General features: G+C 35.1%; 1 protein-coding gene across 2 annotated transcripts; it reads right to left on the reverse strand.

Annotated features, from left to right (window-relative positions):
* Positions 1-1,331: 1,331 nt before the first annotated feature.
* On the reverse strand, positions 1,332-12,070 carry LOC140160651 (neuronal acetylcholine receptor subunit alpha-7-like). 2 transcript variants are annotated; one of them, XM_072183918.1, is made up of 7 exons: positions 11,251-12,070; positions 8,166-8,317; positions 6,451-6,495; positions 6,228-6,337; positions 4,537-4,845; positions 3,010-3,254; positions 1,332-2,753 (listed from the first exon to the last, which is right to left on the reverse strand). In XM_072183918.1, exons 1-7 carry the CDS (start codon positions 11,390-11,392, stop codon positions 2,293-2,295), a joined length of 1,464 nt encoding a protein of 487 aa, XP_072040019.1. In that variant the 5' UTR covers positions 11,393-12,070; the 3' UTR covers positions 1,332-2,292. The 2 variants fall into 2 exon arrangements, with proteins under 2 accessions (XP_072040019.1, XP_072040020.1); XM_072183919.1 differs by lacking the exon at positions 4,537-4,845.
* Between the last annotated feature and the right edge of the window lie 1,063 nt (positions 12,071-13,133).

Below are 13,133 nucleotides of genomic sequence, written 5' to 3' on the forward strand. Positions count from 1 at the left end.
ATCACACGAATTTACTGTGCAAATAGCAGCCATTTTGAATATATCAAGGTCAAGTGATGATACATTGACTGGAATTTATCAGTTTGTATATTTTGATTATACAATATTTATGCGAAAATAGTACCATTTACATCATATAAAGATGTCAAAACGTATTTTTAATGATTTTAACCTGTTCAGTGCAAATGGCAGCCAGTTTGAATATTTCAAAGTCAAGTGATGAGACATTGACTGAAATTTATCAGTTTGTATATTTTGATTATACAATATTTATGCGAAAATAGTACCATTTACATCATATAAAGATGTCAAAACGTATTTTTTAATGATTTTTAACCTGTTCAGCCAGTTTGAATATTTCAAAGTCAAGTGATGAGACATTGACTGAAATTTATCAGTCAATTTTTTTGCTTATATATTTTAAATATATAAGCAAGTTTAAAGTTGTAATTTCTATCACAAAAGATATCAAAATGTGTTTTTTAAATGATTTTTAACATGTGCAGTACAAATAACAGCCATTTTGAATATTTCAAGGTGATAAGTTTGTGTATTTTGCTTACATCTGGATACATTTTAGGCGAATATTGTCAATGATTGTGGCATTTGCTTGACATAATGATGTCAACACATTTTTTTATAATGATTTCTTGTACACTTGGTGATTTTAGGCGACATCTTGGATTTAAAGACCCATTCAGTGATTCCAGCGGAAGTGTAAAAAAATTTAAATTGTTCATAAACTGCTTAAAAGTTAAGGATAAGTCATTCAAATTGTCATTTGGTATTTTTTAAATGAAAAATTTGGCAGAAAACTGCAGTATTGACGAAGTTGAAGCCCCATTCAAATACATGTAGCTAATTTAGATACTGTCAGTATCTAAATTACAGATCCATATAAATTCCTTATTTTTGTCTTAAACACATGGCTTTCGGCTGAACCATTTACAGGCTATGTTAACACATTTATGACAATGACGAAAGTACCAAAATCACTGAATGGGCCTTTAAGGAAAAAATCGAGGTGGCCTCTGGGCTTATTTTGTTTGTATTATCCCAGGTAACATATGTTCTGATCGGAAATTGCAGTATTATTTTATGGGATGTACAGTACCTGCCTATAAGGCGCTGCCCGCTAAATTACGGATCATTTTATGTTAAAGTCTGTGATGACTTTATGTTTAAGCCGCCATATGTGCTTAGATAGGTAGGTCGAATTTGCTTTGGATTTAAATCTAAAAGAATGGGTGTGGTTTCCTACCGATGTACTCTTAGGCTCGTTTCCAGCGCTTACAGTTGCCTTATAGATGATGTTTCTGGTAATGCGGGCAGTTCGGTTTTGCTTTCTTGGGGCAGTGGCACAAATGTTTTATTTATGTGCCTTTGCTTGGATCGCCAAGGATTTTTTTTGTTGCGGGAGTTGATTATGCTGGAGAAGTTTTCAGTGCACGAATAGCTCAGTCTGACTGTGTTTCTGTTGACAATTTACTCAGTGGTGAATCCGTAGGGAAATGAGTGTCTAAGAGTTTGGAAAATTCTTTGCCTACATCCATGGTGACGTTATTCAGTAGGGTGGCTTGAACCATAGAATTGTCCGTATCTAAGCGGATTTCGACCCCTCTCTGACTCCAAGGAGACTTTCAATAATACCATCCTACCCAACCAACAAGCACTGACAAAAGGAATCTGGCTTCTTACGCAAATGCACCTTCCAGGAAAAATCCCAAAACCACCAGCCTAGAAAAACCCAACGTAAACAAACATAAAATAATATTATATTGGGAAGGTTTGTGACTGAATAGCTTGTTTGGCATAGTTTCAGCTGTGGCTTTAAAAATCGAAAATTTACTAAGATATGTATAAATATTTCGAAATGTATTATTAGTTTGACCAATTTAAAATTACGACAGGAAAACAATGTGCATTTGTTCTACTTCCTTGTCTGAAATGTTCAATTGTGTGGCTTATTTTATGGAAATGTTGATAATGTATTTTGTGTCATTCTTTCGCTAAGTGAGCGAATTATTTAATTGAAAGGTATGCATGGTTTAAACAATAGAGGAAATATCGATTCCGTGTTGCCTGCTTATACTAGACTGATAAACGGGTAGATAAAAAAACCCAGACCATCACCATATGTTAATTAGGGTCAGGGGTTACTAACCCTTACCCGAACCCTAACCCTATCCCTAACCCCCGTAACCCCTGACCCTAATTAGCATATGGTGATGGTCTGTCATAAGTCAGATATCTACCGATAAACGGTGTCACACAGTCATTCTTAATATTGATTTAATTAGTTGTTATAAATAACGCCATTGTCACTGTAATGGCGCTGACAGTCAACACGCAAGCTATCACCAGCAATATATTTTCCACTTTACTGGCCATTTTTTGCCATTCATTATTGTCGTCGTCAAGTTGATCTCGTAAGTATTCCTTTTCACAAACTCTTTTGGCATGGCCATCCGGATACTCCACAAGCGGAATCTCATGGCCGTGAGGAACCGTGTTACAAGAACACTTTTTCTTATTCAAAAATTCACGATTATTTACATTTAGTGGCGTTGACGCATCGGTGCCATCTTCACGATGCCCTTTGGTAGGAGATTTTGCTGACGAGGACAGCCTGAAGATTTTTCGAAGCCATTCAGGAACTGATTTGACATTGTCTTGATGATATAATGCCGACACCACTACACCAGAAACGATGGATAAACATCCAAGCAGAATCATTGGAGCGAAGTAATAACCTATTTGGGATTTTGAAAAGTGAAAGGGTTAATAATTGGCTCATTATTAAAAAATTTCATTAATTTCAAAAACATCTATCTACGGAAAAATATTTATGTTAACTTGCGACATGTAACTTATTTTGTATCAAAGGAGGAATTCTTCCTATTCAAATACATTGGAAGACCACCCGCTGTGCTCGGTGTCACATTCCATAATGCTAATATGTCTGCGCCCATGGGTGTCACGTGTCTAGTGTCATGCAATGATACTTACTTATTATCGGCATACTTTCCGATGACGGTGGAAGAGTGTCTCCTATAAGCTGCTGAAAGAGCACCACAGCAAGTAGATTAGTGATACCAAGGGACACCTTTTCACCAGAGGCAGTTGGCAAAATGAAAGCCAACAAATTCAAAATTGACAGTAGCGCACATGGAAGGATGAAACTCAATATGTGAAACATAGGGCGGCGTTTCAGAACCACGGTGAATATAAGCTCTGGATATAATCCATATAATCTGAATAAGGGTAAACAAATACAAAATGTGATTAGTCCGGCTTTTCCCGTTCTAGCTTTCTTGGTGTCCAAAGTTTTGTTGAATATCGCTTCTCAAGTCCACCGATTTCAAAAATATGTTTACTGGTCCTCAGTCACCATTGGTTGTTTTGAGTTGCCGACTGTTAATGTTCATACAGAGGTCAAAACTCAAGATTGCTCAAATGTTGTTAGACCTCTCCGGGCTCATAAGGATTCGAAAAAATGTATAGTTTTACCCATTTGTGAGGTACCGTGCCGGAGTTATTGACAGAAAGGTCAACGGTCACATTTTGGATTGCACAGGAGGAACCTCCGACATTGCACATTATTATGTTTTGATGAATCCAAGTGTGTGAAAATATTGGATCCAACACATAGGCCTAATAATGATAAAATTGGATAATTTACGTCCAATATTAGTTGGTCTCGCCATGAGTTTTAAAAACCCATAGCTCGACCAATAAATATGGGCTCAATCGATCCAATTTGATATAAAATTGAAAAATCATAGATAAGCGAGAAAACATAATAGTGTGTAATGCGTAGATTGTTTCGTTACATTGGTAACGTCGCATATTGTATTATGATTCAATCGGCATTTGTCTTTTTCACCATGTTAGGTAAAGGAAACCTGACAAACTATTCTTTTATACTTGTTTGTGGAAGACGACTTGATGACACTGATGGTCGAGTGATGGATATCATGCGTGGTTTATTAAGGCAATAGAAACAAATTAGTTCGATCTTTTGATCGACCATCGATGCTTGGTCGATCCTTATTATTTATGAAATCAATTAATTTACTATTGTTAATTGTGATAAAAATAATAGTAATTTGTGCCTCTAGGAATATTGTCCAATATAAATTTAACATTAATTCTGATTAATTAGTTGATAGTTTATTAATAACAAGCATCGAAGCAGCATCGACGGTCGATCAAAAGATCGAACATATTTGTTTCTGGTGCCTAACAAATCTATCTATATTAGAAGACGAAAAAACCCTGTTCTACGGGCCAGATTAACCCAAATGTTGGGCTTTGGGGATATTTAACAAAATCAAAGCTGTATGAAATTAAAATCAGTTATTTTTTGCCCGAAGTGGATTAATTTTGACTAAATTAATATAAAATTGTCTTTTTTCACAAACAATTTGCAAAATATTTACGGTCACTTAGCGTCTTTAACCCGGATTGACCCTACTTGGCTAGTCTATTCTCCCGTAGAGCAGGGCTTATTCGTCACCTAATCGCCTAACTCACCCTTGATCATCACCATAATCATTAAGAATGCGTTCAATTGTCACATCCACCAATTTCCATATTCCATTTTCAACAAAATATTTGTTGAAATCTGATTTTTTTGATGAGGGTGAACCGACTAGATTCAATGCCTTTATGTTGTAAGACCAAGATCCAAATCTTAAAGTACAATATTGAGTATCAAAGGGAAAGAGCCGGGCGTCGATGCGACAAGACGTGTGCAATATGATTGGAGTGGACCAGTACAAAGTACCATCGGGATAGACAATAGCGCCAACGTCTTTTAAACTTTCAAAGTCTTTTTCAACGCTGTGGATACAATTAAAATAGCATACTCAAAAGTCATTATACTATTAAATACTTCAAATATAGATAACTGCCATCTGATTGGATAAAAGTGTGGTCATTGAATTGTCACTTTCAAAGAATCGTTTCGTGGTAAATGGTGAAACTCTTCTCCGTCATCAGCGGATGTAGCTAATTGTCCTTTATTAATTCTGGACACTGGTCTCCGAATAATAAATCACAAAAACATGTCAAGAAATCAGAACCGGTGGAGATGGTACACTCAATATTTCAGAGCTCTAAAGCCATTACATCAGTATCTCACAGTAGCTCCAGTGACGAGGTAAATAATTAGAATCACGAGAGCACTGGTTCGATCCCCACCAGTTTTGCTCTATCAATATATTATGCGTCAGTCTGCCCGGCCGTTTCTTTGTCATTTAAATGACTTTTGTTTTGTATTATCTTTATGGCTCATATAATTTATTTTCGATATTAGCTTACTGAAAAGAACCAAAAATTAATCAAATGAATAAAAAGACAATAATTGACCTTTTCTAGGTCATTATAAAAGGGGAAATTTAATTTGTGAAAAATGCCCCAATTTCAAAATTCTTTTAAAATTTTATAAAACTTTTGCGAAATTTTGGCAAAATTCTGGTATAAAAAGGTTTAATGTTCTTTGAAAATTGGTATAAATATGGGTCCACTTTCATATTCTCACGCAAATAAATAGGTACACACTTAAATAGCAACATTTGTATTATGTGGGTCGCACCTTATTTTTACAAGAAATTTGAGGCCACATCAAAAACGTTTTGGGAGCCCTATCTGCCCTATTGTGTCTTGCGTTGTATTACTTGTTGGTCGAAGCGTCGTTGAACATATTAACAGTCAAAGTGGTACAGCTTATTATTATATATAGTACACAGTGAAATGCATTAAGATGTAGGTCTACATATTTGATGGCATGCTTTCCCAATTTGGCCAGTGGTAAGCATTGAAGGCTTTGCTTGCTTCTTTTATCAGAGAGTAATAACTTTTAATTCTGGCTTTGTTGCATCCAATTCTGGCGATTCACAATATGATGCGCCGCCAGAGGTTGCTCTTGCTAGTCCAATTTTTGACTTTCAGGATCGACATCGCCGTTCCAGCCACCATTGAATTTTCACGCGAGTGTAATAATAATGTTGAAAATAGCTCCATTGCTGCGATTCGCGTGTAACATCGTTATATTGATATTTAAACACAACGGTATTGTGTTCCTGTGTTGTATTCGTATTACGCGGGCTTTTGATGTCGACATTTTCATTATGCACTGCTTATTTTGACCTCTTCCCCCGGCGCATCGTATTATGAATCGACCGAATTTTTCAAATGAAGGGGACGGGACGTGAAAAACTTACTTTTCATACAAATGAATATCTGGTCGCCAAATTCCGGCAGTTGGAATGATTAAGTGTGAAATATCGGGATATTCGCTTGTGCTCCAAGTCAGAAAATCATCATGCCATATCTGAATAAACAATAAATGAATATCTAGATAACTGAATAAATAAACTAATAATATAGATATATTTTCCAAACCATTTCATGACAAATACTTACTGATTTTAAATTAATACTCACCATACTAAAAAATCCACTCATTTTCAAAGTTTGCTCTCTTTCGTTCTGCAATGAAATCCATACGACAATTAATTTAAGAATTCGTGAACATGTTTTTAATAACATTCAAGTATTAAATAAATGGTACCGATATAAACCTTTTCCCTATCCCATCGTGCATTATTTCAGGTGGGGTATTTCCGCCGCGTTCCGCTGACATTGCTTCGCAAATAACATCATCCCCCGGGTGTAGAGTTTGGTTTATTAGATTAAGGATATGTGTGCTGAGAAAATGAATCTTCGCGATGCAGTTCACTAAATGTAAATGGCAGATGATGACTGATACAAAAAATCCAGACATTATTACGTATTGTCATCACCAAATCACGAGGTTCTTCACAAAGAATGTTTCCTATTGCTAAAACCTTTATAAGTTTTCACATATTTGTATTGAAGAGGAGAAACGGCTGAATGGGGCCTTTAAATTTTGTAATGGAAGTGCAATATAAGCTGAACTCATTCTCCATCGCTGAGCGACGAGCGATTGGTATTTGACCAATGAGGTAGCGCGCTTTTCCCAGCGCAACAAAAAGCTCTTTACCTCATTGGCTCAAAGAAACAGACGACAAATAATGTCTCGTGTTCAAAATTATGTTCGTGTGTATTATTACTTCCTTTATCAAAATCCCACAATGTTCAAATTTCGGGTGTCACACATACCCCCTTGATCATGACGTGATATGGTGAAAAGGGTCTATATTTGGTGCAGAACAACCGATATAGTGCGGGTCTACTAAAGCAGTATTTTAACATTTTGATGAGGTCGACACCCTCAAGTTTTGTCAAATTCTGATTTGTACACAATTGTATAAAATGTACATTAATAAACTAACATACTTAAATATACGATATTTTTAATAAAGCCACGTGTCCCATCGTTTAATTCATGTGATCGAAATATTAGTCGAACATACGCGATGTTTATAACACTGTACGTACATGGTGTGCGGACTTATTGTCATAACACATCAAAAGGACCGACCTCAGTTACGGTCGATGGAGTTGCACAAATTGCGACAGTGGTGAGGAAATTACATAGCGATTTTCTTTGTTTGACCTCATTTGTTCCGTTCAAAATTAAAAGGGGATATATCTGACAAGGAAAACTAACATTTTGTGTAAATGAAAATACAAATCTATCTTATAGGATTGTTACAATAATGGTTTTAACTTAATTTGTCAAATACTTAAATTCCAAACATTAGCAATGAGTGGCTGATGAATCCCCATATAATAGATACCACTACGCATTGTACCGAAATGTATCACATAATTCAGGTAAAAGCCATTGCTCGTTAAAAGCAATTTATATTATATATAAAATGTGCCCATGAGCGAAAGATTAATGTCGATGGTAAATTGTAGTCATATTTAATTACCGTGTACTTTAGGCAATCTATTGAATGTTAATTCAATACCACGTAAGGGTATAAGACTTAGCAAATAACAAGTGCCACTAGATCTCTAGAAGGGTATTAAAGGGTATTAAAGAAGAAACGAATTCTTTACTTTGTAGGAATATTTGGTTCTTTTAAGTCAATGGTCTAGGCACCCATATCTTCAGCAAAGCTGAGAAACTATTGGTCATTTTAATCACTGCTTTTTAAATATTGAGTCGTTCTAAAAACAATCATGTAAAAAGACCAACATTTCATATTAATAAAAGTCTGTCTTACCAAATCGATGACCTGCTGAACGATTAGATCAAGAATGACTTCAATTTGAGTGCTAGAATTCACTACAGGTCTTGGTGATGTCGGACCATAGTCTGCTAGCAGCTCCTTGGTTAAGTTATAATGGTCTCCTCGTGGTGGACTGGCAATTGTTCCTTTGAAAAACAAATATGTTCAAGACCTTACATTATATCAGCCTTAATCAAGGTTATACGTTTCACGTCACATAGGGGTACTAACCTGATTAAGCTCATTATACAAACGCTTCATTAGTCCAATCAGCAATCTTCATGTACATGTGATAAGGTTTACTAATACCTGGAATCAGTAAACACAACTTGTATTTGTAATTTCTTGTCATTGAGCGGATCTTATTTTGGGTACACGATGTTGTTGGTCGAAGCAGCCAAAAAAAACCCCGATTTTCATTATCTAAATCAATAGATACTATACTTTGAAAACTTGCTTGATTTATTGACTTAAAATGACCTAATTTGTTTTTTGGTGTTTTGGGGGCAAATCCATATCTTCAATACGAAAGGTTAAAATATTTTAATTGGTCGTCGGCGTTTCATCCCAGCTACATACACTTTAAGTACATGTCATTAGATTGACTAAGTTTACTTCGAGGACTGTTAAATATCGAAAATGTCAGTTTTTAATCATTTGCCATAAAATGTGTATTATATCGCAAATTCAAATTATTTGATATCAGAAGTACATTCTTCGCATTCAGAATGCAATTCAATATGTCTGACGTGCTCTCATGTCCCACAAAAAATACTGTCCATACGTTCATACCCCACCCCTTAAGCCGAGTCGAATCTTCATTGAGGACACTAATCCAATACCGAATCCACAAGCCAACTAAATGTCTGTAACCATGGTAACTTGAGAATATTTCATAGGACGGTATGTTAATAGTCATCAGATTATACTATTTCCCTAATCAGTATGTTAATATACATGTATAACGGTAAAAGGTATAATTTGTGGCATTTTATTATGTAAATGCACAGCAAATATTAATCTTCATAGTCATACTCATACCCATTAATTATCGTTAAAATTATCGTTAGCTTATAATGGGAAAAGGTATTGGTTTCCATTTAAAAATGTGATCGCATTTGTAAAAACAAAAACGCGACTTTCTCATCACTTGGTCTTGTACGAGGGTCGGGGAGTATGTAATAAGAGTTGACTTGTAACCCCATATATGGATATTTTCATGACATTTCTTTATGATCACATAAACACTGTACCTTTGTCTTTCAGACAACACATGCAAAAATGATATCATGCACTACTTACGTAACAGCATTAGCATAAAATCAATGGTCTACAGTCACTGGCGGAAAATGAGTCGTTTTTGGTAATTAGGCTGCCACTCGTCAGCCGAGCTTCTTGACTCCCTCCACTGGCTACCCATCGAAAAACGCATCATGTTCAAAATCCTAACATACATCTACAAGTCACTGAATGATCTGCCACCAATCTACCTGATTGTTTGACGATCTATATCCCAACCAGAGAGGGTTTACGCTCGGCGTTAGACACAACTCGTCTAGCTGTCCCCATGAGCAACCGATTAATTGGTGATAGGTCTTTCAGTGTACAAGGACCCAAACTGTGGAACAACATCCCTTTAAACATCAGAGTTTCCCCCACTCAAGAGTAACCTAAAAACTCACTTGTACTGATTGTTGCTGATTTTAAGCCTTTTTCAGATATTATATGTTTTTGTATATATTTTGTATCTTTGTAAAGTGCTTTGATCAGGTTGGAAAAGCGCTATATTAAGTGCTGTTATTATTATTATTATTATTATTAAATGAGGTATTGTTGTATATGCTAGATTTTCTCGGCAGTTATATGGAGAGTGCTGCCTTTTGAAATATAGTAGAACACTAACTTCCAGCTCATAAAATCATTTTTGTCAGGATGGAAAGAACTTTACTTATTAGATCAATAATTGGTTTCAGGTGTGCAAGCCTTTGTTAGTCATGTTAGTGATGAACTGAATATATATATAGTAGTGAATAATTCAAACAAGTAACAGGAATAAAAGTAAATGTGTTAAAAATGTGTTAAAAACTACACTCCCCCAACAAGGATTTTGTGTGTTTCTTTGACGAATCTTTAACTTTATTCTTACAGATATCCATGAATTTGTCATGTCAAAAATATGTGACAGTCTTTTTTCTCCATGATCTGACTTTTTAAAATTGAAAACAAAGAGAAAAAGATTCACCTCAAAAATCACATTGTCTTCACACACAAACATTTTTTCATGTGATTTTTTTTAACCATAATATACCAAATGAGAGGGTAGCGCATTAAAGAATCTAAATTTCATATATTTTTTTAAGATTCACCCTATACCCTTTCCGAGTAACATTTGTGCGATTAAGGTACCATTCTCCCACACATTCTTGCTGTTCTTGAAAGCCTAAACGAGATACTCGCGTATCGCGCCCGGCCGTGGAAAACCCCACCTTTTTACATTATTATTTTGTACGCAACTCGAAATACAAGTGGCCCCTGGGATAAAATGGCCATATCTCTGGAACCTTTATGGCATATATGAAGCTGAATTTTTATTTTGATCGACATCAGCTTGATCGCATTATTATAAAGATCGGACATTATGGCTTTAAAGCTTCATAATACTGCATCATGTTTGACGTATTAAGCACATGTATGCCTATATTTTTAGTGTGTACACATAATTCTCCCTCAATTATTTTTTATGGATTTGTATGTATTTGTAGGTGTCTGTATTTGAGTTACGTGTCGTAAGCTATTTGAGCTACCTTTGCTTTGTTACTCTTTTGGTGTGTTTTTGCCAATTATAAAATAAATAAATAAAGTATTCAAAAGTTCCAAAAATTAATAAAGATCAAGGTCAACATTTTGTCAATCCTAGAAATTGAATGAATAAGTAAATAAACTGATCAAGAGTAGCCTATATATACTCCTCTGTAAAACTTTATGTAGAACCAAAAAACAAAAAAATACTGTATACCTAATATATCCTAATATATCATGATATATCACGATATGAAAGAATAAAAGTACCTGTACTTACCGGGTAAGAAATACCACATTAACAATAGGCACCGCATCCAACCAATAATATATTTTCTCATTTTAGCAGGTATGTTTTGTTCGCGTTTAATATAAATCGCACTGCGACCTAATGTGTCCTTGGAGTTAGACTGCTTCATCATACATCTGTCGATGTTATTATATAATTTTATTCCAACTTTGATGACACCTCTGTTATTTTCCAATTGATATTAGATGCGACAGGTGCCGTATTCAATGCGGCCATACACGATCAATTTGATTGATCAACATCAAAAACCATAGCTACAAGAGCCAAAATCTACCATTGTGCACTATACACACGAAAATTTAAAAAATCAAACTAGATTAGATATTCAACTCTTCAATATTTTGTATCCAGTCCTGCACATAGGGTCACCCATATTGATAAATCGAATTGATCGTGTATGGGCCGCATAAGCAAATCAAGGTAAAATTGATTGCAGATTTTTTTGCTCTGTTGCATTCACACCCACGAACCTCCTATCACAGTGAGTGAAAATTGTCCAGCGTGACGTCACTTGGTGTCACCGTAGCTGAAACGTATCAGGCGGCGAGTGGCATGATAGAGCCGGCAACTTGTAAAACCGCCCGGCCGTATGGCATTTTCCATATACTTGGTTAGTTTTGTGGGGTTCATTATCGAATCCCAACGGTTTTAGCTTGTATTTATATTATTTATTAACATAGGCCTATTTGTTTGTGATATTTCAAGCGTTTTAAAATTTCAAAATAATCCCATTCAATTACACGGTTGACGATGGAAATTTACTGAATATAGAGAGTGCACGTCATTCACCACCTGGAACGTATTATAATAATATGTCGATGTTAAATTATAATACAGTGCGTACATGAAGCTCAATTCTTCGGTCTTATCACATAGTGACGTATTCGACATTTTTGAGAAAATTGGATCATTAAATAGTTATGTTCTCTTCTTACATTCACACAAAAACTGTGCCTCAAAGTTGTAAGATATTAGTTCAATTTTGTCGTATTTAGAAAACCTTCAAATGTCTATATCACATAACGACGTATTTGCCAATCATCTATACTGCGCAAACCCATTATGCCGTATCTGCAATTGGAAGAATTTGCCGTTTTAGATAGTGACGTATTTGTGCGACGTATTTTCGAGACATTTCGTCATTGTACTGTAAAATGGTAGTTTTGTCCTTTTCACATAGTGAGGTATTTGCCCAAACGTTTCACATAGTGATGTATTTGCACGACGTATTTGTCATTTGAATGGCGAAATTGTCATTAGTCCTTTTCACATAGTGACGTATTTTATCAATTTTTTTGCAGAATAAGTTATGCTCTGATAGTGATAAGTGAATTACATTGCAAATGGTATATTTACATTACTTTTAACCAGGTTTTAATCGACAATGATAATAATATTTTAATCAAGAGTATGCAACAAATAAAAATCGCAACATTTTCAAATTCGATTTTCTAGAAATGCGTATTTTGCAAATATGTCACTAAGTGATGCGGCAGACGAATTAATCCATTTTTCTAGATTACCAAATTCAACTAAAAACCATCATTAATTTCAGAGCTAGATGTAAAATATCAACTCTATGTGCGGTTTAGAATTAACGAGAGCGTTTCCGCACAATAGCTGAACCATCATGGTATTCGGTAGTATCGTGGTATAAGCTACAAAAATATAGGGCATAGTACCAGGGAATAATAGAAAATACTGGCCTAAAATAATGTAACTTCTTGTTATAGTGAATTTATTAAGAACCATTAGGTCATGAGTGTATTCATTCTAATATAGATTCTATACTGCGCCATTAAAGTATCCTTACACTTGGATAAATAATCACAATTTCCAAACAGAACAATATT

The sequence above is a fragment of the Amphiura filiformis genome, chromosome 9 (assembly GCF_039555335.1).
Source record: "Amphiura filiformis chromosome 9, Afil_fr2py, whole genome shotgun sequence".
Lineage (NCBI taxonomy): Eukaryota > Metazoa > Echinodermata > Ophiuroidea > Amphilepidida > Amphiuridae > Amphiura > Amphiura filiformis.